The sequence below is a fragment of the Moschus berezovskii genome, chromosome 18 (genome assembly GCF_049115385.1).
Source record: "Moschus berezovskii isolate FMDL1 chromosome 18, NW_MosBer_1.0, whole genome shotgun sequence".
In the NCBI taxonomy this organism is placed as follows: Eukaryota; Metazoa; Chordata; class Mammalia; order Artiodactyla; family Moschidae; genus Moschus; species Moschus berezovskii.
Window position 1 is genome coordinate 11,947,052 of NC_142477.1, and position 25,083 is coordinate 11,972,134.

Consider the following 25,083-nt stretch of genomic DNA (forward strand, 5'->3'; position numbering starts at 1 on the left):
GTTTGGGATTAGTAGATACGAACGATTCCACCTATAATGGTCCTACTTTACAGCATAGGGACTAAAGTCAGTATCCTGGGGTAAAGCATCATGGAAAAGAACATAAAAAAGAACGTATATAGGTATAACTGAGTCACTTAGCTGAACCATAGAAATTAACACAACATTCTAAATCAACTATACTTCAATAACAAAGATAAATTTAAAAAATATTTCTGAGGCAGCATAGAAAACCTGGAATATAGACAAGGTATTAAATGACCATGGGCAAGAATGATCAGTTTTGTTTGTTGTAATAATGGCAGAATAGTTAAATAAAAAAGAAAAAACGTTTATTGGTTATGGATTCATACTGAAGTGTTTAGGATAAAAGTAGATGATAGTTTGGATTTTTCTAGAAACATTCCAATATAGGAGAAGAAAAAGAATAAGGGAATAAAGAGATGAAACGGGATTGGAAAATATGGGTATTTTTTCATGATGATTAAAGGAACTCATGTGAATCCATTATGCGAGGCTTTCTAATCTTGCATGTGTGTTCATTCGCTCAGTCGTGTCTGACTCTGTGATCCCATGGACTGTATAGCCTACCAGGATCCTCTGTCCATGGGATTTTCCTGGCGAGAATACTGGAGTGGGTTGCCATTTCTACTCCAGATCTTCTTTACCCAGGGATCAAACTCCAGTCTCCCGCATTGATAGGCGGATTCTTTACCACTGAGCCAGCTGGGAAGCCCTCTCTCTAAGCTTATGTGTGCTCAGCATTTTCCAGAATAAAAGTTACAGTAGAATCATTGAGATATTGTTTCTTGCAAATGTTAGATCCTAGAATATAAGCTCAAGACACAAAGAGTGTGCCCTATATGCTAGAGACTGCAAGGAGTCACGGAGAGAGATGTTTGGGCTTTTCTGAGATGGAATTTCAAGCATATTAAGGCAAACTATCTTATGATGGAGCAGGCAATGGAGGTGCATTCCATTATTACAGCAGAGGTTTTACAGAACAAGGTTTCTGAGCACGATGTCTGGCATGCAGCAGCAGGAGTGGCCGTGGGCTCTTAGCCAGTGAGGCAGCAGCACTGTTGGCAGAAACCAGCAATGGAGAAACCAGGCACCACACGCGGAGAGTTGCAGAACTCAGGTTAGTTACGCTGGCAGGCCCACAGGGGTTAACACTCCAAGCTCTGAGGCCCAAACGAGGGGGTCACAGGGTTTTTATATTGTCTGTTGATTACAGAGGGCACCACTAGCTGCTACATGCTGGTGTAAACTAAGGGGTTTCACACGTGGGAACAGCAGTCAAGATGGGAGGGGAATGCCTGACCTTTCCATGGACAGGCATGATTAAGCAGGTTTGCAGGGGCCGGGTGATTGTAGAACAAGGGTGAGTGAGATAAGCTCCAATTCCTAGCACTGTTAAGTCCCCACTTTCTGAGACTACCTGACCTACAGGATCCAGAATTTGCAAGGAGCAAGCTGAGTCACAGAGGCAGGATGAGCAGGAGGCCACGTAACAATCTTCAATTTTCCTCTCTGGTATTGCTCCGTGTTGGGAGTCTCTGACGGGCTCCATCTCTGCAGCTGTGACAAGGAGGTCTGACTGCACCGTAACTCACATACTCATAAAAGCCCGCGTGGCTTGCTGGGGATTTGCCGTTTTCCAGTTCCTGCCATACAGCTGACAAGGAACGTCTTATTTCACGATCCTGAAACCGGGATCCTAAGGGGCCTTCCTGGGACAAACCCTCCCCCCACACCCTCTGCTGTGGCTCCTCTCTGAAATGCCTAGATAATAGCATCTGATGCACACTTCCTGAGTTGATTTACAGATGCGAAAACCACCACCAAATGGAAGAAATTAGCCACCTGATGACCCTGAGCACTTAGCCCCCAGACCTACTGGCGCCTGAGGATTGATTCCGTTAACCCCTGCAACAAGGCCCCTTTATGTCTGCATCAGCCAATCACAGAATTGTGCACGAGCTGATCACAGCCCCTGCGAGCCCCTCTCCCTCACTTGGCTTTTAAAAACGCTTTGTGAAGTCCAAAGAATTGATGCTTTTGAACCGTGGTGTTGGAGAAGACTCTTGAGAGTCCCTTGGACTGCAAGGAGATCCAACCAGTCCATCCTAAAGATCAGTCCTGGGTGTTCATTGGAAGGACTGATGGTGAAGCTGAAACTCCAATATTTGTCCACCTGATGTGAAGACCTGACGCATTGGAAAAGACCCTGATGCTAGGAAAGATTGAAGGCAGAAGAAGGGGACGACAGAGGATAAGATGGTTGGATGGACATGAGTTTGAGTAAACTCCAGGAGTTGGTGATGGACAGGAAGGCCTGGCATGCTGCAGTCCATGGGGTCTCAACAGTCAGACACAACTGTGTGACTAGACTGAACTGAACTGCTGAAGTCCATCAGAGTTTAGGTCTTTTCAGCGCTGGCTGCCTGGACTCCTTGTCTGGGGCCCTGTGATAAACCCTGTACTTCCCTCCAGCACAACCCAGTGTCAGTTGACTGGCTTTTCTGCACAGGTAAGCAGACCCAAGTTTGGTTTGGTGACAATCCTACACTACATGTTCAGACTCCACGTAGATCTGGATATGTTTCCAGTTGGGGAAATTTCAGCTTTTGGAGGTTAGCTCGACACCATGGAGCCAAGACTCCCTCCCTGAATTTGTATAGTCTTCCAGTGGGTCCAGTTTTTTGGTTTTTTTTTTGAGAGAACTGAGCTTCCCTTGCTCCTGGAATTCTATTAAATATGCTCAATCCCGCTCCTTCCTAGTTTTTCTTCCACCTAACAAATACTTAGCAGGTCTCCATATGCACCCAGGTGTACAGACATTCTGTAGGTAGGATCCTCATCTTCAAGAAACCAGCCGGCATCTCTTCATCCAAAGATACCACCTACCCTCTTCTGATAGGCCTGGTTCAGCCAAAGTGCATTCCTTCTTTAGATTGAGGCTAAGAAAACTGCATTTTATTCAGGCAAAACTGTCACCCTTCCACAGCTCTGGCCTGTGACACACACACGTACCAGGGACCATTCGGCTCCATTCAGTCAGAGCTCAGTTCAGTTGCTCGGTCATGTCCGACTCTGTGACCCCATGGACTGCAGCACGCCAGGCCTCCCTGTCCATCACCAACTCCCGGAGCTCGCTCAAACTCATGTCCATTGAGTCGGTGGTGCCATCCAAGCATCTCATCCTCTGTCGCCCCCTTCTCCTCCCACCTTCAATCTTTCCCAGCATCAGCATTTTTCCAATGAGTCAGTTCTTTGCATCAGGTGGCAAAGTATTGGAGTTTCAGCTTCAGCATCAGTCCTTCCAATGAATATTCAGGACTGATTTTCTTTAGGATGGACTGGTTGGATCTCCGTGCAGTCCAAGGGACTCTCAAGAGTCTTCTCCAACACCACAGTTCAAAAGCATCAGTTCTTCAACTCTCCGCTTTCTTTATAGTTCCATTGCTGAAGCCCAATAAATGTTCGAGCCTTTGCTGCCCTCTAGAGTCTAGTCTGAAGATAATCACCGTTGTTTGCAAGTTAACTTTTTTCACCTATTTTTTTCTTGGCTTTACCTTTTTCCCTTTGCTTTACTTTTAAAAAACATCAAGATTATGTCTTATTTAAAAACATTATTAATACATGGCACCATGGTCTATCATATTGTATATGTAATTTCAACAAGAAAATTCACATCATTGTTTACACAGGTAGACATTAAAATTTTACTGGCCTGCTGATAAGCACACATGGCTTTATAATCTTATGGAGCTTGCCAAATTTACTTCAATTGGTGAAATCAGCAATCTCATATTTATTTGTTAGCCTATCTTCCTAACATGTCCCCACACATTTTCAGAATTAAAATTTGCTTTAAAACAGTGTCATTTAGTTTCAACCCTGAGAGCTCAGTTGGTAAAGAATCCACCTGCAATGCATCTGGTTGATTCCTGGGTCGGGAAGATCCACCGGAGAAAGGAAAGGCTACCCACTCCAGTATTCTGGACTGGAGCATTCCATGGCCTGTACAGTCCACAGAGTCGAGGAGTTGGACAGGACTGAGCGACTTTCACTTTCGCTTCCTGTGGCAACCCCGTTTGCTTTGTGCTGGGTGCCCTGGGCATGGCAATCAGAAACCCGCCTCTGTCCTGTGAATTCAGCTCACACATTACTCCAAGAAGCCTCTTCTCTCCCGCTCCAGGCAGGCCTGAAATGTGCCTTCCAGAGTCCTGCTCCTGCTTCAGGACCGCCAGCGGGCTCATCACTGTAATCACCCCTTCTCTTTCCACGCGGAGCCTCTCCAGGCTGGGGCTCTTTGCTGCTTCCCTCCGGAGCTCTGACGTTCAGTGGGAGCCCAGCATTATCGGGGCTCCTCAGTGAATGTTTGGTGAGTGAGTGAGTGAATGAAGAGGGTGAGGGGGAGCCCAGTGAGACAAAGGCTCGCAGAGCACGTTACTACCAACAGTGCAGAACCAGTGTCTCATGCCGATTAGAAAAATAAGTAACAGAAGTCCTAATGGGCGGGAATTCAGGTAAATGGAAACGGTGGATGAAGGTTTTAAGCTATGTTGCTTTTCCCCTAGCATTTATAACAAACCACTGTGGCCTCTTTGTGATGAAGCTTCCATAAAAACCCGCAAGGATCAGATTCAGAGTTTTCAGGCTGGTGAACAGGTAGAGGGAGCTTAGGGGAGAGTAGTGCCTGGAGAGGGCAGGGTAACCCCACACCCTTCCCCATTCCTTGCCCAAGCATCTCTTCCCTCTGGCTGTTCCTGAGTTACATCCTTTTATAAAAAACCTATATTCTGGTCAGTAACACATTTCCCTGAGTTGTGTCAGCTGCTCTAGCAAATTGATGGAACCCAAGGAGGGGGTCATCATTACTTTGCCAACAAAGGTCTGTCTAGTCAAAGCTATGGTTTCTCCAGTAGTCACGTATGGATGTGAGAACTGGACCAGAAAGAAGGCTGAGCACCAAAGAATTGACGCTTTTGAACTGTGGTGTTGAAAACTCTTGAGAGTCCCTTGGACTGCAAGGAGATCCAGCCAGTCCATCCTAAAGGAGATCAGTCCTGGGTGTTCATTGGAAGGACTGATGTTGAAGCTGAAACTCCAATACTGTGGCCACCTGATGCGAAGAACTGACTCACTGGAAAAGAGTCTGACGCTGGGAAAGATTGAAGGTGGGAGAAGAAGGGGACGACACAGGATGAGATGGTTGAATGGCATCACCGACTCAATGGACATGAGTTTGAGCAAACTCCGGGAGATAGTAGAGGATGGGAACCTAGCTGCAGTCCATGTGGTCGCAAAAAGTTGGACGTAACTGAGTAACTGAACTTAAAGGAGGGGGGTTATCGGAGCCTCTGACCTATAGATAGTTGGTCAGGTCATGTGGGCCTGAGCCTTCCACCTGTGGGATCTGGAGCTCTCTCCAGGAAGACACTGTCAGAACGGAGTTCAATTGTAGGACCTTCAGCGGGTGCTGGAGCACAGCTTAGTGGTGTGTGGAGATCCCTACCCTCCAACCCCCTGGCCAACGCACACACTCTAACTGGGTGCAGAACCTTTCTTATCCCCCGAAACTTTTAACTTACCATAATGGGACAATGAAGCATACATAGTGAACTAGGTAGTTTGAAGCCAAGCTAGATTTAGAAGTTTCTCCCTCCAAACTACCCCCCAACCCTGCTTAAGTTGCCTTTTTCACATCTTTATACCTTTATGAGTAAAAAAGCTCCCATACCAATACAAAACTTTATTAACTAAAGGATTACATCTGTGTAAATCTATAATTCTACATGTTCATATGCAAACCTATTTTCCTTGCTCATTTTCTTACCATATATTACTCTAATAAAATACAAAAGAAAAAAATAGAAGAGAAAATTTTTTACATTTGTTAGAAGAGCAAGCGAAAGTCTCTCAAGAATGTACTTTCAGTGAGCGGACAACCATCACAGGACACGGGACTAAAAGATGACACTCACTCACCCCTTTACTGTACTCGATCAGCTCTGTCTGATGTGTGAAAGTCTCCGTGATACTGGTATTGAATAAAGATTAATCTTAAATTTGCTACTGGTGAGTGCTTCGGAGAAGGCAATGGCAACCCATTCCAGTACTCGTGCTTGGAAAATCCCATGGACAGAGGAGCCTGGTGGGCTGCAGTCCATGGGATCACGAAGAGTCGGACACGACTGAGCGACTTCACTTTCACTTTTCACTTTCATGCATTGGAGAAGGAAATGGCAACCCACTACAGTGTTCTTGCCTGGAGAATCCTAGGGACGGGGGAGCCTGGTGGGCTGCCGTCTATGGGGTCGCACAGAGTCAGACACGACTGAAGCAACTTAGCAACAGCAGCAGCAGCAAGTGCTTAAAACTCAACATTCAAAAAATGTTGATGGCATGAGGTCCCATCACTTCATGGCAAACAGATGGGGAAAAAAAGGAAACAGTGGCAGACTCTATTTTCCTGGACTCCAAAAGTCACTATGGATGCTGACTGCAGCCATGAAATTAAAAGACACTTGCTTCCTGTAAGGAAAACTATGACAAACCTAGACAGCGTATTAAAAAGCAAAGACATCACCTGGATGACAAAGGTCCATACTGTCAAAGCTGTGGTTCTTCCAGTAGTCATGTCTGGATGTGAGTTGGACTACAAAGAAAGCTGAGCACTGAGGAAATGATGCTTTCGAATTGCAGTGTTGGAGAAGACTCTTGAGAATCCCCTGGACCACAAGGAGATCCAACTAGTCCATCCTCAAGGAAAATCCACCCTGAATATTCATGGGAAGGACTGGTGCTGAAACTCCAATATTTTGGCCAACTGATGTGAAGAATTGGCTCACTGGAAAAGATCTTGATGCTGGGAAAGATTGAGGGCAGAAGGAGAAGGGGGCAGAAGAAGATGAGATGGTTGGATGGCATCACTGACTCAATCAGTTTGAACAAACTCTGGGAGTTGGTGACGGACAGGGAAGCCTGGCCTGCTGCAGTCCATGGGGTTGCAAAGAATCGGACAGGACTTAGTGACTGAACAACAACAAAAGTGTATACACAGTATAAGGAAACGAGAGACCCTTTCCAGATCACTCCATAAATAAATGGCTAATTTGCAAGTCCTTTCACTATGTGAGTTCAGAAGTCAGTATTCGTTCTTATTACCAATGACTACCTGAGTTTTGAGAAAATAGTTTTCCTTGTAAATAGTCCACTAATTCCAATCTTGATTTTAGCATCTCAATCTCATAATAGGGTATCTGTGAAGAGAAGAAAAGAAAGCCATCATGATCCTTCATAATCTGAAACTACCTTGGCTTTGGGCTGCCCTGTCAGTCTGTCACGCCCACCCCCATGGTGGAACGTCAGCTCCTGGCGGAAGGACATCACAGCCAGCTCACGTGTCCCGTGTGCCCAGAGCCTGTGATGGTGCTGCCAGCGCTGAGAGGGGTGACTACACAAGACTAAACATGATCCTTGTCCCCAAGGAGCTTATAAATCAGGTACCAACTTAAAATATGCAATGAAACAAAACATAAGCAGAACATACAATGAAAATCATGCTTTAGTATTGAGAGGGAGTTTCTGACACTTTACGTTAGGGTGAGAGGTCGACCTCACTGGGAGTTATGAAGGACTAGAACTGGGACACTCCGAGAGGTGGGGACCACCTGAGTGGCCTGGGTGAGGGGGAAAGGCCGGAAGGGAGACCGCTGAGCTCGGAGCAGATGGCCTGGCTGCAGGCAGACCATGGAGAATCTGGAATGCTGAGATGCAGAGGAGTTTGACTTTATCTCATAAGCGGTAAGGAAACAAGGAAGGTTTCTGAGCACACTGGCAATGATTTGTTTTAGAAAAATTAATCTGGGTGTGTACAAGACGGAGTGGAGAAAAGTAACTGCACAGGAGAGCAGAGAGCAGGGTGGCAGACAGTTCAGGTGACAGAAAACCTCCGTTACATGCACGGTGACTCCACACTTAAGCCCCTGTGAGTGATCCTCAATGTAAAGACAAGTAAGAGCCTTAATCGCTAGGACTCGATGAAGATCCTGGCTTTAATGGGCCATCTTGTCCATTTTATTCATTTATATCAAGGGAAACTAAAATAGATATTCTAACAATCTAGTAATTCTAAAAGCAAAGTAAAGCACAGCTTATACAGAATTTAGGGATGTCTCACTTTTGGAAAACAAGTATAAAAACCATGTTTCAAAATACAAATCAAGAGACAAGCGTAACGAACAAAGCTGACATATAACTAGACATTAGTCTTGGCCCATTGGGCTGCAACACCACTCAGTACTCTGGGAAAAGCAAATCTGAACTAGAAATGGCTTTTAGGGGAAAGAAAAAGGCAAAACTGTACCTGGACAACTTGATAACCAAGCAAGCGCAGGTGTCTTTGCTTAGTAGACTCCTTCCCCAGTAAGTGCTTGCTATTCAGACAAAACCTTTTTGGACCATCAATGCACAGTGCTACTCTAAAAAAATGGAAGAGGAGAGAAGAACTTCATTTTTATAACAACCCAAAATATTAACATAGTTTTAGTTGCCAGAGTTTATTTGGGATTTGGCTATGCCTCTGTGCCTATTCTGTTTTCAAATGACTCATGACTGTCATCCAATGATCTGATGAAAAAAGTACTCAACTTTATCAACATTAAAGTTCATAACATGTTACAAGGAATTTCTAAAGCTGGTATGCCATAGTGTTTATCTCCAGAACTGTGTCTACCTTTCTCACTTTCCTAAGAAACAACCCTTGTGTATTAACCTGGACAAGTCTCGTAACATCTAGACCACAACGGTTCTCTTTACCTTTTATGTACATCTTCATCAATTGTAAATGGTAATACAAATCCGTCTTCATCTAATTTAATTTCAACATCTGGTGAGAGAAGAAAGGAAAAAGTCTTCGTGTGATACCCTCACAAACACTAGCTTCCTTCCCTTCTGGTTGTTCTCATTTCTTCCGCACTGCGTTTATCAACTGGGCAGAAGGCTGCAAAGCAACAATCACACCAGACAACGGTGAGAACTTTAATTTAATCAGAGCTTTGCCCAACCACATCAGGGTAAGCTATGAGGGCTCCCCTGCACTCGAACAAGGAGGGGGCCCTCTGGGTCCCCGGGGCACGATGCGAACCACACACGCTTTCGCTCTCCTCGGAAGAGATGGTGGGAGCACTGAAGACGACCCTACACAACTGGTGCCTGGCGTCCCCGAGCACCAGCGCCCCAGCGGTGGGTGAGGCAGCCAGAGCCCTGACGCGTGGGCCCTGGGCACGCGGCCTCCCCGTCCTTCCCTGGAAAAGGAGCTCGTGAAGGAGGGCAGTGAGACGTGACCGTGTGAAGCCCAGGAACACTGTCCTCCTTCAGCTGACTGTCCCTGACGCAACAGTGTGAAAAGAGAAGGCCTCTGACTCTCTACGCAGTGCCGTCCACCAAAACTTTCAGCGATGATGGAAACACTTAAACCACACATGGAGCACTTCAAGGGTGGCTGGCGCACCTGGGAACCTGAACTGTGAATTTTGAGAGTTGTAACTGATTTAAACACAACTAGCATGCGTGGCTACTGTATTGGACAGCAGGATCCTGGAGGACAAGTGTTCACATGCAGTTGTATCTGACTCCTTGGGACCCCAGGGACTGGAGCCCACCAGGCGCCTGTCCTTGCATGGAATTTTCTAGGCAAGAATACTGGAGTGGGTTGCCATTTCCTTCTCCAGGGGATCTTCCTGATCTGGGGATCAGACTCGCATCTCCTGCATTGGCAGAAGGGTTCTTTACCTCTGAGCCGCCCGGGCAGCCCCGAGAAGACAAGAATAGCTGATAATGACTGAGTACTCTTCTGGGTCCCGGGTATTAGTCTGAACTACTTCATTTGTTTACTTTGGGTCACTATTCCTCTTGAATGAATGCCCCGAAAGGATGCCCAAAGACATTCTGCTGCATGAGGCTAACCTCCAGGACTCCACCCACAGAGTCCTGACCCTTCAACCCTACTGCCCACCCCTGTTCCCATTTGCCTTCAGTGAAGGACCAGCTCCACTCTTGTTTCCAGACCTGTGGTGGCTACCAAGGCCCACATTTTCCATCAGAGGACTGCATAACAACAAAATTCCCTACTACTTACCTATTGTGTAGCAATAAGGTGTTAACACTTTTGAAGCAAAATACAGTCTTGCTCCTAACAGGTCGATTAGTCCAATCATCACAGATTTATAAAGGTGAAAATCCATGGGGGTCTCCAGGGAAGAGCACGGAGTAAGAAAGGATTTCACTTGAAACTTAGGAAGAAGTTTTGGACCCTAAAAATGTATGTGCAACCGTGAGAAAGAAAAATAAGATACAAAATCAGAGAATAAAATGAATGCTGCCTGAGTATAAAAATCTGATCCAAGATTACTTTATAAGCAATATGTGTCTTTAAGACTTGGCACAAATACCTTTCTTAAAATGACAATGCCAAATATTCTTTTTGTAAAAAACGTTTTATTTTGAACTGGGGTATAGCTGACTTAATGTTGTGATAGTTTCAGGTGAACAGGTAAGGGACTCAGCCATGTACATACAAGTATCCATTCTCCCCTAAGCTCCCTTCCCCGCCAGGCTGCCAGGTAACATTGAGCAGAGTTTCCTGTCCTATCCCTTGCTGGTTATCCATTTTAAGCTCAGCAGTGTGTACATCTCCAACCCAAACTCCCTAACTATCCCTTCTCCTTAACCTTCCCCTTGGCAACCATACGTTCGTTCTCTGAGTCTCTATTTTGTAAGTAAGTCCATTTATATTGTCTCTTTTAGATTCCACATATAAGGGCTGTCATACGACCTCTCTTCTTCTCTGACTACATTCAGCAGGACACTCTCTAGGTCCATCCATGTTGCTGCCAATGAGACAATGCCAAATATTCCTATTATAGTTCAAGACCAATAATTCCAAATATCTTTTGAATGTGTTTTAAATGTAGTCAATGATCACAAAAAAAAAAAAAGGAAGGAAAGAAGGAAGAGAAAGAAAGCAAGCTAGCTCAAGAAATATCCCTAGAGCTCTTAGAACTGCTCAAAGGGGCTTGAGGCCACCCAACTGAGTTTTTAATAGTGGAAAATGCGATAGAGCTGACATTTCAATTTAGTAAGAAAAGGAAAGCTATGTAATAATGGTGCTAGTAATTGGTTATCCATCTGGAAAAGAACTAAGCTAGAGTTCTGCCACATATTACAGACTATAATCAACTTCAGGCAGATTAAAGATCTAAACATAACAGGAAAATAGTATTTTTTACATTCAGTAAAATATTTATACTACCTTAGGAGTCACAAAATATTCATAAACAACACAGGAAACCCAGCAGCCATAAAAAATGAACTGATCTGACTACAGAAAACAAAAATTTCTGTGTAGCAAAAAAGCATCATAAACAATATTAAATTAAAATGAAAAAACTTTAAAACAATAAACCAGGAGAACATACATGCAACACATGTAATAGTTAATGTCTTTTACAATGTGTTCTAGGGCTTCCCTGATAGCTCAGCTGGTAAAGAATCCACCTGCAATGTGGGAGACCTGGGTTTGATCCCTGGGTTGGGAAGATCCCCTGGTGAAGGGAAAGGCTACCCACTCCAGTTTCTGGCCTTGAGAATTCCATGGACTGTATAGTCCATGGGGGTTGCAAAGAGTTGGACAAGACTGAGGGACTTTCACTTTCACTAGGACAAAAAACAAAACAAAAAAGACAAACAACCCTAAGCAATAAGAATTAAGGCATAACGAGGCAATTCACAGCAAATGTAAATGACCAATAAACACGTGAAAATATGTTCAACTTCATTACTGCTCATCAAAATGCAACTGAAGCAAGTGACATGACATTTCATTGAGCCAAATGACAAAATTAAAGGCACTAAGAACATACTGCGACAGAAATGGGGGGAGACACTTTCATTCACGGCTGGTGAAATGAGACATCTACAACTATTAGGGGGAAATAAATCCGTCAGTGTCTGCCGAAAATTAATCCAGCCATCCAGAGGATGAGGTGTTGGACGGCATCACTGACTCAATGGACAGGAGATTGAGCAAGCTCCAGATGGGGAAGGACAGGGAAGCCTGGGGTGCAGTCCATGGGGTTGCAAAGAGTCAGACACGACTGAGTGACTGAACAGCAACATCCCATGGTCGGGAATCTAGTCTTTAGATTAAAACAACAAAAGGGCCCCAGTATGAAAGGGTAAGTATGCATGTTTATGACAGCATGGCTGATCAAGACAAGTATTGGAAAAGGTCTGTAAGTCCATCCATGATGGGTGAAATTATTAGAAAAAAGTCTACCTGGAGACTTTTTAACTGACTCCAAGTGAATGAAAGCTCTGTTTTTTAATGAGGTTACGCAGCTCAAAAGAGAAGGAACTTAAAAGATGACTGGGGGTTGGGGGGTGATGGGGGCAGTGGTGGAGGGGAAGAAGGAAGCAAAGAAACCCATCCCTGTAGGGAAATAAAGCAACGAGCTCGTGCTTTTACCTTGTAGAACGGGCATTCTAGAATCGAGGTTAAGAAGAGTTGGGTCAGTTGCGCTAGGCTCAGTCTGTCTAAATAGGACTCTTCACCTGAAATACAAAGCATCTTGGTCAGAGTTAAGTGTGAACTTTGGTGTGTGTAATCACAGAAAAGAATAGCCAGAATGCACAACGTTAACTGTGACCATAAAGAAGCACTAAGCGCTGAAGAACTGATGCTTTTGAATTGTGGTGCTGGAGAAGACTCTCGAGAGTCCCTTGGACTGCAAGGAGATCCAACCAGTCCATCCTAAAGGAAATCACTCCTGAATATTAATTGGAAGGACTGATGCTGAAGCTGAAGCTCCAATCCTTTGGCCACCTGAGGCGAAGAGCCGACTCTTCTTGGAAAAGACCCTGATGCTGGGAAAGATTGAGGTGGGAGGAGAAGGGGATGACAAGGGATGAGATGGTTGGTTAGCATCATAGATTCAATGGACATGAGTTTGAACAAATTTCGGGAGATGGTGAAGGACAGGGAAACCTGGCGTGCTGCAGTCCATGGGGTCTCAAAGAGTTGGACATGACTGAGCAACTGAACCACAACAATGTTAATTAATTCACTCTAATAAGATACCTTTAAATGACACTAGGGAAATAACTTGTTCGAAAAAATTATGCCTTCCTGCCCGTCATCTCAATGAAATCTCATTCTGGCTTTCAAGATTGCAAGCTCCTAATTGGAGAATATAATTAAAAGTGACAAATACATGTTAGAATTAGAATTAGTGGGGATTTCTTTTACCTATGGAGATCTAGATTCTTACAGATTTGGGTGGTCTTGAATTAAGATAACAGCTCTCAAAAAAAGGACAGGACGTCCCCGGTGGTTAAGTGGGTAAGAACCCAACGCTTCCACTGCAGGGGGCATGTGTTTGATCCCTGGTCAAGGAAGTTCCACATGTGGCCAGTTAATAAAGGAAAAAGAGTGATACAGCTGCTGTCATCAAAGCTCCTAACATGTTAGTATGATACTGCCATTGTCATCACCAGATCTCTATAAGAAGATTCAGTTTCTCAGCTAGGGCAGCAGAGTCTGTTTACCCAAAAATGTTTTCTCTCTCCGAGCAATGTTCTACGGGTCTTTAACCCTGTGTTTATGTTAGCATCTGTAACCTCAGATCTCTTCTTCTGATCATAGTGGAAGAAAAAACAAAGGCTCAATAAAAAAGGTACATGCTGTGTATGTGTGTCTAGTTGCTTAGTCATGTTCAAGTCTTTGCAACGCTTTGGAGAGTAGCCCGTCAGGCTCCTTTGTCTCTGGGATTTTTTAGGCAAGAATATTGGAGTGGGTTGCCATTTCCTTTTCCAAAAAAAAAAAAAAAAGCTATATATGTGACTTGAAAACATCAAGGTCAAATGATAAGTTTTCTACTCTCAGAAGTCATAACCCAACTCACCTTGCAGCTGCTGAAGAAAATATGGGCTGAATATCTTAGCCATAAAGTTGACCGGATGGCGCTCAATAAGCGAACACGAATGGAGAAGTTTCAGCAGTGTTTTTGGGGGAAAATGATTGAAGTGGGTTAACAGCATGTTTTCTAGCTTCCTAAATAAAGCAGAAGCATTTGGTGGCAGATAGTTGAGTTTTCCAAATGGCTCAATTAACTTGGCAGTCTGACTAGGTGAAAATTTTTCTGCTTGACAAACAAAAGTTTCTGCCACTGCGTTGAAGATGGGTTCTGAAAGAACCAGCTTTCTGCTGCAGTACTCCATGACTCTGCTGACAAGCTCAGGATCCAGAGACAGACACAGTGAAGCGACATGCTGCTCCAGGGTTTCTGTGAAGAATCTGTCACTGTGCCCAAAGTATATAAACGCTTCTAAGACTTTCCTGAGCTCTTCACTAGTGAAATGAGCGATGTGCCGCACAACGTATTTACTCAGTTTGATAACCAGGGGAAGTGCTTGAGTCTGATCAAGGACCACTAGGGCAGTGAGCATCTGGCTCATCAATTTAGGACTCAGGTTGGAAACTAGTGATAGAGAAAAGTGATTGATCTTATTTAAGAACCTCTGCTGTTGGTCCGCTTTTTCAGGACTCGCCTGCAATAGTCTGTAAAGGGTCACAATATCCTCAGGGGTAAATGTTTCCAAACTTTCCCCTTGCAGCTGATATATGATCAGGTCTAGCGTCGAACAGCCTGGACCGTGCAGTTTAATGAGACTTTCCCCCAGAATACAAAGACTGTGAACGTCCAGGCTGCCCCTTTCAAGACGATGCTGGCATTCCGCCTCCAGGCTCATCAGCAAGCGACTCTGGGCATCCCCACAGAACAGAGTCAGGGCTTGAAAAGCAGTCACCAAACCCGCATTTGACAGATCCGAGGGATCCCGTCCAAGCCGATCACACAAAGCTTGAAAGGCACTACTCTCCAGTATTTCTTTCAGCGACCTTTGATCACCATCTTTTCTTTCCACTTCACAAATACGACGTAAGGCTCCTGCCATCATAGTATCAGGCAAAGTCTCCAGTGTGCTTACAAAACGTAAGACTTCTCCTGATGAAGTGAAGCTGTTTAGTTTCCCGTAAAACATCTGTTCGTCCACATTTTTAACATTGTGTTCAAACCTGTCCCAGCTGTGTACTTGAGAGAACCCTGGCTCCCCAACTGGATGGAGGTCATTTCCGTTTTCTGAATGAAACTTCTTACAATGGGCATGATGGAACCGGACCCTGATGGGCCCAGGTTGCAGCAACCAGAACCATGGACACAGATGCTCTTTGACTGTCTTGTGAACATGATTTACATGCTGAGTTTTCAGAGCAGCCAGAGCTCCGTGTATCCGAAAATCAGATAAGTGACAGAGGTTCCTTCGTAAGGTAACTAAAGCCATGCCATCAGATTCTCAGCTCCTCTTGAGTTACAACAACATTAAAAGACTTAAAAAAAAAAAAAAAAGTGGTCAAATATATTAGAACACAGTTCATTCAACACCAATGCTTATGAAACTAAGGATGAGTTCCCAAAAGGAGTCATTCCCACTAAACATTTCCCACTCAAACATTAGTACGCTGCTCAGATGTAAAAAAAGAACGAAACTGTGCCATTCGCAGATACTTGGATGGAACTAGAGACTGTTATACAGAGTGAAGTAAATCAGAGAGAAAAACAAATATCCTATATTAATGCACACATGCGGAATTTAAAAAATGGAATAGACAAACTGATTTGCAGAGCAGAAACAGAGACAGACACAGAGAACAAGGGGGAAGGAGTGATAGGACAGAGGGGAGACTGGGCCTGACACATAAACACTGTTGATACTGCATATAAAATAGACAACTAAAGACAGTGACTGCAGCCATGAAATTAAAAGACGTTTGCTCCTTGGAAGAAAAGCTGTGACAAACCTAGACAGTGTATTAAAAAGCAGAGACATTACTTTGCCGACAAAGATCTGTATAGTCAACGCTATGGTTTTTCCAGAAGTCATGTATGGATGTGAGTTGGACCATAAGGAAGGCTGAGTGCCAAAGAATTGATGCTTTTGAACTGTGGTGCTGGAGAAGACTCTTGAGAGTCCCTTGGACAGCAAGGAGATCCAACCAGTCAACCCTCAAGGAACTCAACCCTGAATATTCTTTGGAAAGACTGATGCTGAAGCTGAAGCTCCAATCCTTTGGCCACCTGATACAAAAAGCCAACTCACTGGAAAAGAACCTGATGCTGGGCAAGATTGAAGGCAAAAGGAGAAGCGGCCAACAGAGGATGAGATGGTTGGATGGCATCACCAACTCAATCAATGGACATGAGTTTGAGCAAACTCCAGGAGAAGGTGAAGCAAGGGGAAACCTGGTGTGCTGCAGTCCATGGAGTCACAGTGTCTAACATGACTGAGTGACTGAACAACAAATGAGAACCTCCTGTACAGCACAGGGAACTCTACTCAGGGCTCTGTGGTGACCTAAATGGGAAGGAAATCCAAAGAAGAGGGGATGTATGTATACATGTGTCTGATTCACTTTCTTGTATAGCAGAAACTAACACAATATAGTTGTAAAGCAACAATTATACTCTAATGAAAACAAACAACAGCAAAAAAGCCTAAGTACTATAAAAGCAGTGACTCTGCACCCTAGAGCTTAGAATTGAAACTGTTTACCTCAGATTGGGACTGGAACCCAGCCAAAACCCTGCTTGGGACTTGAACCCACGTGGCTGGGACTCAAACCCAGCCAAAACCCAGCTTGGGACTTGAACCCACGTGGCTGGGACTCAAATCCAGTCAAAACCCACAGTACCTGGTTTCAGGACCTAATGAAGCTCAAGTTCTTCATGAATTCAGTGAGACAAGGAGATAGGTAAGAAGTGGATTTACTCAGATACAGAGAGAAGCACATTTCACAGACAGAGTGTGGGCTATCGCAGAGGGTGAATGTGGCTGCGAAATTAGGTCTGGTTAGTTTTTATACGCTGGGTAATTTCATACGCTAATGCGTGGGAGGATTATTCCAACTATTTTTGGGAAGGTGTGGAGAGTTTCCAAGATGTTACAGAATAGCGGCTGGATCTCATAATCATCGCTATCACTTGCCAGGCAATGTTATGTTTAATTTTCCCAACACCACAATGAATTAAGTGCTTTAACGTCATCTTAGAAATGAGGAAAGGGAAGCACAGAGATCTCATGGTGTCCAGTTCACACAGCTGGTAAGCGGCCGAGCCAGACCTCAACTCTGGTTGAAGGGTCGTCTGGTTCCTTCGTACGCCTCCTGTGTGCTGGTTGACGGAAAGAACTCACACACAACTGAAGTGACCATTATTAATTCACAGGACAAGGGTGAAAAGAGAAGCTTCAAGGTCTCCGAGGGGTCGGTTTCCCCTCAGAGTTAGCATCTGGTCAGGACTGGGGAACAAGAAGGTCTAGCTTTGCAGATGAAGAAAAAAAAAATTTAAAACGCTTATCAGCGAAGGGGAAAGCTGGCCGGCCCGTCCACCCCTGACCAGCCCCGCCGTGGGAGACCCGGGAACACGAGGGAGCGGGACAGCGGGGGACGGGGCGCCCCGAGGCGGGAGCCGCGTCCTCTCTGGAGGGAAAGGACCTGGCGGGCCGGGCGCCCCCAAAACGGGCGCCGCGGAATCCTATGCTCACGCACCGGGAAAGGCGGGAACCGAGTCCGAAGAGCTGGGCGGCGAGCCGGGGAGCGAGCGCGAGCGCGAGCGCCTCAGCGGAGCCGCGGGCCACGCACGCCGGGCCGGGCCAGCCAAGCCCTCGGCCCGCCCGGTTACCTACCGGCCTCCGCGCGCGCCGGGGTCCCAGCAGCCCACGCGGCTCCGCGGCCTCGTAGGCCTCCGTACGCTCGCCCTTCGGCGGACGGGGCCTCCGGCGCATGCGCCAGGCAGGGGCGGGCGCCGCACGTCCAGGCGCGCGGTGATTGGCCTCAGCGCCTTTTCCCGAGCCTTCTTATTGGTCCCCGGCGCGAGGCGGTGTGCGCAGGCGCGGGACCGGGGCTCGCGGTCGCTACGCTTATTCCCCAGCAGCCTGACGGATTCCCTCAGGTGCGTGTACCCCGTGGCCGCCGCTGCCAGGTCTGGGCGACCGGCGGCGGCCTCCGCGTCCCTCCTGCCGTCCCAGGCTGGACGCGCGCGGGGAGGAGGTGAGGATTCCGGCCCGCCCCGGGGACGCGGCCCTGCGCCCTCACCGTCGCCCCCCGGAGGCGCCGCGGGGCGTGCGGAACCGGCCCCGCAGGTCCTTGTGGGCCCTTGCTCCGTCGGGTCTGTGGTTCCGAACACTTTCCCTCGGCGGGGGTCGGAGGGCACGCTGGGCACCGGCTTAGGAGGAGGGCCGCGGGCCAGTGGCGCGCGCTGGTTCTCCGCCCCGACCTTGTCCTGCGGGTGCCGGGGACCCCAGCCCCTGAGGAGCGTGGGCTGCGGTGCCTGCTCCGTAAGGTGCTTGAGGGGCCGAGGGTCTCACGCAGCGAGCATCTCGGACTGTGCCAGCGGCTCCTGCGACGTGCCCCGGGTCCTTCCCATCACTGCGCTGTCGTGCTTCTGGATCAGCTCGCTGTGTGCTGTCTCCACTTCGTCCCCTTACCCGTTTATCCAGAGTTAGAAAGAAGACAGAGAGCGTTCAGTCGTGTCCGGCTTTTGCGATCCCATGAACTGTGGCCCTCCAGCTCCTCTGTCCATGGGATTTTCCAGGCAAGAACACTGGAGTGGGTTGCCATTCCCTTATCCAGGGGATCTTCGCGACCCGGCAGTTGAACCCAGGTCTCCCGCAATTGCAGGCAGATGCTTTACCGACTGAGCTATGAGGGAAGCTTTCTTTTTTTTAATCCAGCGTTAACCTCTTGCGTACCCGCTGTATCCAGCGCTGGTCTGTTCCGCAGGTTGTTTCCTGCTTTTTAGCATCCTGCTGATTAATACAGTGCTTTTACCGTTTAATTCCTTTGTATTTTTAAGTTGTCCTCAGATCTAATTGGCCAGAGGAGCAAAAAAAGTATCTGCCGTTCGTTCCCCAAACGCCGAGTTTGGGGCTAAAGTTTCAGTTTGCCCTGCGTGCTTCAGTCGTGTCCTACTCTTTATGACCCCATGGATGGTAGCCCACCAGTCATGGCAACCCACTCCAGTATTCTTGCCTGGAGAATCTCATGGACAGAGGAGCCTAGTAGTAGTAGTTTAGTCGCTAAGTTGTGTCCGACTCTTGTGACCCCGTAGACAGTAGCCTGCCGTGCTCCTCTGTCCATGGGATTTTCCAGGCAAGAATACTGGAGTGGGTTGCCATGCCCTCCTCCAGAGGATCTTCCCAACCCAGCGATCTGATTGGGAGTCTCTTATATCTCCTGCGTTGGCAAGTGGGTTCTTTACCACTGGTTCCACGTGGGAAACCTGAATCCTTACATATTGATAGTTTCTCAGGTTTAGACACTTGAGGAGTGTGGCGAAAAATCTGTTAGCCCTTTATTTTACTCCTGGTTATCTGTTCAGGAAAAAACATAAAACTAGTAAAAGATTTGAGTAGATTAGAAGTGGTTTTTTTCTCTATAGGTATGTAAGTATGTCCATACATGCATGCAGATGTATATGATATTGAATTAAATAAGAAAAGTATTAACTAGAGTACTGTGATTTATTTAGCATTGGGATCAAGTTGGAATCAATTTTAATAGGGTTTTTACCATTTTAGTGAGTTTTTAATTTTGCCTTTTTTTAAGAGATCAGAGGTATCTGAAATTTATTGGACACTGCTGTGTGTCTCACTGTTGTCTTTATCAGGTAGGTACCGTCGTTGTTCGAGGACCAAGAGACTGGTCAGTAGGCCTGAGTCCGGCCTGAAGTTCCCCTCCTGTGAGTGGTCACTCCTGGCTGGATTCAAGCCCCAGCAGTCTGGCCCCAGAATCTGATTTCTGAGCTGTGGTGTTAGAGCTTTCCTTGTATCCGCCTTGATTCCATCAATACTCTCTTTCTTAGACCCTAAGAATTAATGCTAAAAAAGTTAGTAAGTCTGTTTCATGTTATCCCTGGATAGTGTTGCCGTCTGTTTTTAATTAAGAAAATTAATACCTGCAGGTTCTTGCTGCTCCATTAAGAAGAGAAATCCCCCTTTCCCTTTCTGTTTTGCAGTGTGACTATTACAGCTGTAGCATATGCCTTGAGGTGATGAGGAGGTTTCTGTTACTCTATGCTACACAGCGAGGACAGGCAAAGGCCATAGCGGAAGAAATAAGCGAAAAAGCAGCTCCGTATGGTTTTTCCGCAGATCTCTGCTGTATTAGTGAGTCGGATAAGGTAAGTTGTGGTTTTTACTGTGTGTCACGCTTTGAAGTGTTTTGGTTGGGAATTGATGTTAAAAAACAAAGTAGGACTCTAAATGCCACCATGATCCTTTTTTTTCTTTTTTTAATCACTTAGGAATTCATTTTATCAGCTGTGTTGTAAGACTTCTGCCAGTTTTTTTCTCTGTGTGTGTGTTCAGTTAAACTACATGGTCTTCAAAACTAGGATGACTATAACCACTCTCAACTATGAATGGCTCTAGTGTATTTGCCTTGTTTTTCTCGTTGGGTGCCTGGGAACAAATGAAGTATGTGTGTTCACACGCACATGTGAGCTTTCCACCTCATGAATGCCGGTGCCCTGTACAAACTTCCCTGAAATAATGACCTTGTCATTCATGCCAGAGTTCCTCCAAGTGCGAAACCACTGAATTCTTTTGTGAAGATAGAATTTAAAGTGAAGGTGTAGGATCTGCGGGAGACTCGGGGACTGCTTGTGTTTCTGTATTCAGTCTCTGCGGAAGTTCCCACCTTAGGATTGTTATTATTGTTGTTTAGGCACTATGTCATGTCCCTCTGTTGGTGACCCCATGGACTGCAGCGTGCCAGGGCTCCCTGTCCTCCACTGCTTCCCGGAGTTTGCTCAGGCTCGTGTTCACAGAGTTGTTTACATGAGATCTTAACAGATCTGTGCTTAGAATACCTAGTCTGACTGAGGCCCTCAGGTTATAATCTTGTGCATTTCAGGCCTTAGGGCATGGCAGCCCACTTCAGTACTCTTGTCTGGAGAATCCCATGGACAGAGGAGCCTGGTGGGCTACAGTTCGTGGGGTTTCAGAGAGTCGGACACGACTAAGCGACTAACGCTCACTCAGGCTTGAGCCACGAGCAGGGCTTTTATAACACCCATGGTGATATGCCAGCCACTAAGTCCTCAAATTCAGCTCAGTACTTGAAAAACCACCCGGCCATGCACTCTCGCTCCAGTTCACAACCTTCTCTGTTCCTTCCCACATGTCTGGTCGGAAAGACTAGCCTGTCAGCCACAGAGGTGAATTATAAGCTTAGCTCCTAGAAGGGAAACCACCAAGTTCCTTGATGTAGGCGGAGTCCTGATGGAGCCACTCACCCAGCCAGGAGGGGAACCAGTCACCCAGGCAGAAGGGTCCTGGCGGGGAGCCAGTCACCCAGCCGGGAGGGCCCTGGGGCACCGCCAGTCATGGGCTCCGTGATCCTGCAGCACACTCAGAGTGAGGCGTGGTGCCGCAGGATGGCGCTCCGTCCAAATCTGTTACTAACCCCAGAGACAGAGTCGACAGCATCAGACAACTAGCCCTGACATGGCCCTCGCCAGTGACCCCGGTGGGGCCAGCAACTCTTTGAAAAGTGAAGTGAGTGGTGAGTTGTTTCTGATACCGCAGTAGTCATGTTGTTTGTTCTCCTCCGCTGAGTGGTTTCTCCATTTGTTCCTCATCCAACTTTAATATATCTCCGCCCTCCTCAGTCAGTCATCTTTCTCAAGGTAAAGTCACTCACTGTAAACTGCAGAGTTGTGCTCTAAAAGCGTTGAGTTGCCTGGTAAGATGTTAGCTCACGTCTTCACCTGTTATTGTCAGCATGAAAAATAAAGTGAACACCACGGAGCTCAGTGATGGTAGAGCTCATGATTGTGAATAGAGAGAGTGAAGTGCTTTATTGGGAGTGCTTTATTGAAATTTAGGTGAGAATTAGAATAAGGAAACTTGAATTTTAAGACTTGGAAACACCAGTGATCCCAGTATTCCATTTTCTTGGCTCTCTGGAACCCTGAGGCGGTCAGGCCCTTCTTGACAGCTAGGTTTCCTGATCTCTGAGGAGTAACACTTTCACTTTGCCATTTAAAATGCTCTGTGTGCCTCTCTGCCATCATGCGCCACAGACGACAGGATGGAAAATGAAGCTGATTGTTTTGCTGGTATGTTGAGTCTACATAGCAGTAGATGTCTGACGTGACACCCTTGTGTTATAGTATGATCTGAAAACCGAAACAGCACCGCTTGTGATGGTGGTTTCTACCACGGGCAACGGAGACCCGCCTGACACAGCCCGCAAGTTTGTTAAAGCCATACAGGACAAGACGCTGCCACCTGACTTCCTGGCTCACCTGCGGTACGGATTACTAGGTGTGGACTGTGTTTTGTGTAGTTACTGGAATGTTACTGCTGGCTTTAGTGCTAGTATCTAAATGTGTTTTTCAAAACCATGGTGCATCATTGTATAGATTTTGTCCTTCTTGAGTTTTTAAATGTGTTATGTATGTATAATATTTGAGCGTAAACAAGGTGCTATTTCCTAGTTGTCACCCCCCAGCAGCTCCTCTGGAGGGCTCCAAAATAGCATCTTAACCTCGGGTGCACACCAGATTCAACTGGGAAATATTTTTGAAATGTTAGTGGTTGGGCTTACCCCAAATCTGCTAAAACCCAAGGAGCAACCCTGCATGCTGTGTTTTTTGTTTTATTTTTTCTCAAAGTTCTCATGTGACAGCTTCCTTAGCAGATGACCATCCCCCTAGGATGCTGATTCCCCAGCCTGGCCACACACTAGCATCCGCTGCGAGTTTTCCTTCCAATGTCGTTGCTTTGAGTGCTCCCCCGCGTGATTCCGACTTAATCATTCTGAAGTAGGGTCCTGGGATCAGTGTTTTTAAAGCTCTCAGGTGACTACTATGTACCCCAACTTAAGAAGCACTGGCCTAGGGTAGGGCTCTGTGAAGAATAGCTTTAAAATATTAAAGGCTCAGAAGGACCAGCTCAGTGAGATAGTTGCGCCAAAGAGGGAATTCAGGGTCCATTTGCCTGGCTCGCGCGCTCTTCTCTTTTGAGAGCAGTTTTGGGAAGGGTATCTAGAAAGGATGGAATGTGTGGTGATAAATAACTGGATAGGGATTGAGGTGATGGGCCTGGCCAAGATCTGTCGTGTGTAGTGTATTCAAGAGAAAATTTTATAGAGTGTGTATAGCTTTTTAATTCAATTTTTCCAATTTATTTAGAAGAGTGAACATGTACATATTGCTTAAAAATTCCTCAGAATTATTTAAAAGGAAAGACTGAAGCCTGTCCGGCCATTTTAGTCAGTCTTAGGCCCGTGTATGGGCCCACCGATGAATTGCTTACCTTGTTCTTGTAGGAAAAATCCAGGGAGACAAACAAGTGCCAAATTTAAGCTCTTAATTTTAAGTTTTCAACTGAGTATGAAAGTGTTAGTCCATTTCTTAAGAGGAAACACAGAAGCAATTCTTAATATATCCAACACAGAAACAGCAAATAAATGGTCGTTTGTGTTTTGGATGTAGCTCTTGTTCTAGATTAGGAGTCAGTAAACTCTGTAACGGAGAAGGCAATGGCAAGCCACTCCAGTACTCTTGCCTAGAAAATCCCATGGCTGGAGGAGCCTGGTAGGCTGCAGTCCGTGGGGTCGCTAAGGGTTGGACACGACTGAGCGACTTCACTTTCACTTTTCACTTTCACACCATTGGAGAAGGAAATGGCAGCCCACTCCAGTGTTCTTGCCTGGAGAATCCCAGGGAAGGGGGAGCCCGGTGGGCTTCCGTCTGTGGGGTCACACAGAGTCGGACACAACTGAAGTGACTTAGCAGCAGCAAACTCTATAAAGTCCCAGATAGTAAATACTTTGTGTTTCATAAGTCACTGATCTATCTAACAACTATTCATCTCTGCTGTTGGAGCTTGAAAGCTGCCTTAACAAGGTGTGAACAGGTGGACCTGGCTGTGTTCCAATAAAACTTTATTTGCAGAAAAGGATGGTAATTTCCCATAGGCTGTAGTTTGCAGACCCTGCAGTGGGATCAGAAAAGCCTGAAAATACAGATGTTGCATGTTCTTATGAAAGGAGCAAAGGTTGTTTGCTCTTCAGCAAAGGTTGTTGCTGAACCGTGAAAGACGTCAGGATTCCTTGCCTCCAGAGGAGAAGAATTCAGTCTGGGGCCAGTGACGAGGCTTGATCACTCAGCGCTTTTGTGTAATAAAGTTTTATTAAAGTATTAAACAGATAGAGAAGGCTTCTGACATATATATCAGAAGGGAGCAGAAAGAGTGCCCCCCCCCCCGCCCCAGCTTTTAGCAGTATGTTGCATACCTGTCAATAGGCTGCTTATTAGAGAGAGGAGATGTCTCAAAACTCAGAGAATGGCACCAAGCCCCTCACCCACAACATGCATTTTGAGATAACGTTGGCACCAGGTGAGTCATCCCGGGCCATAAAACGATTGACATGCATCTTGAAGAAAGGCAGGTTTCCAAGAAAATAGTTTCATTGACAGTTACAGATTAGGGGAGCAATGTATGAGTAGAACATACAGGATTGTTTAGCCCTTGTCATTCTAAGTCCTAAGAGGAAAGACAGGAGTCTAAAGGTAGATACATAGTTCATTAACACAGCTTAGGACAAACATTTCCATAAGAAAAATGCATTGGTTAGCTCAAGGTTTGAGAAAAGTTAAGTTCTGGTGGAGCCAGGTGTCGTCATGGCAACACAGAATTTTAAGAGAAACCTCTTTTTAAATTTGTATAGAGAAGGGGAAAAAATTTAACACTAGTATGTTTTCTCCTGCTGCTTAAGAGAGAGAGAAAAAGGGTCTGACACTTGCAGCCTGTTTCCTCCCTTTGGAGACCCTTGGCCTTCCTGCCTGTTACCCTCTCATTTAGAATGCTAATCCTTATTTTCAGGTTACCATATTTTTACACAGATTCATGGAAACAAAAATGTGAGATATATTTCTGTTAACAGTG

General features: G+C 46.0%; 2 protein-coding genes across 10 annotated transcripts in view; one reads left to right on the plus strand and one right to left on the minus strand.

Moving 5' to 3' along the window:
• Positions 1–3,299: 3,299 nt before the first annotated feature.
• Positions 3,300–17,894, minus strand: FASTKD3 (FASTK mitochondrial RNA regulator 3). 4 transcript variants are annotated; one of them, XM_055422279.2, is made up of 8 exons: positions 17,812–17,894; positions 13,974–15,457; positions 12,539–12,624; positions 10,151–10,325; positions 8,830–8,899; positions 8,378–8,492; positions 7,187–7,271; positions 3,300–6,877 (listed from the first exon to the last, which is right to left on the minus strand). In XM_055422279.2, exons 2-8 carry the CDS (start codon positions 15,409–15,411, stop codon positions 6,762–6,764), a joined length of 2,085 nt encoding a protein of 694 aa, XP_055278254.2. In that variant the 5' UTR covers positions 15,412–15,457; positions 17,812–17,894; the 3' UTR covers positions 3,300–6,761. The 4 variants fall into 4 exon arrangements, 3 of the variants coding, with proteins under 3 accessions (XP_055278254.2, XP_055278253.2, XP_088683750.1); XM_055422278.2 differs by having other exon boundaries at positions 17,675–17,884; XM_088827624.1 differs by having other exon boundaries at positions 3,303–7,271; positions 17,675–17,884.
• Positions 17,895–18,006: 112 nt separating this feature from the next.
• Positions 18,007–25,083, plus strand: part of MTRR (5-methyltetrahydrofolate-homocysteine methyltransferase reductase) — a 33,094-nt gene continuing 26,017 nt past the window's right edge. For 2 of the 6 annotated variants that reach the window (XM_088827626.1, XM_088827625.1), the window contains exons 1-3: positions 18,027–18,175; positions 20,142–20,306; positions 22,302–22,455. In XM_088827626.1, coding sequence (XP_088683752.1) covers positions 20,178–20,306; positions 22,302–22,455 — 283 coding nt within the window. In that variant the 5' untranslated portion in view covers positions 18,027–18,175; positions 20,142–20,177. Of the gene's footprint in view, positions 18,176–19,777; positions 19,866–20,141; positions 20,307–22,301; positions 22,456–25,083 lie in introns of those variants that run through there. The other 4 variants (XM_055422273.2, XM_088827627.1, XM_055422272.2 and 1 more) reach the window with 4 other exon arrangements.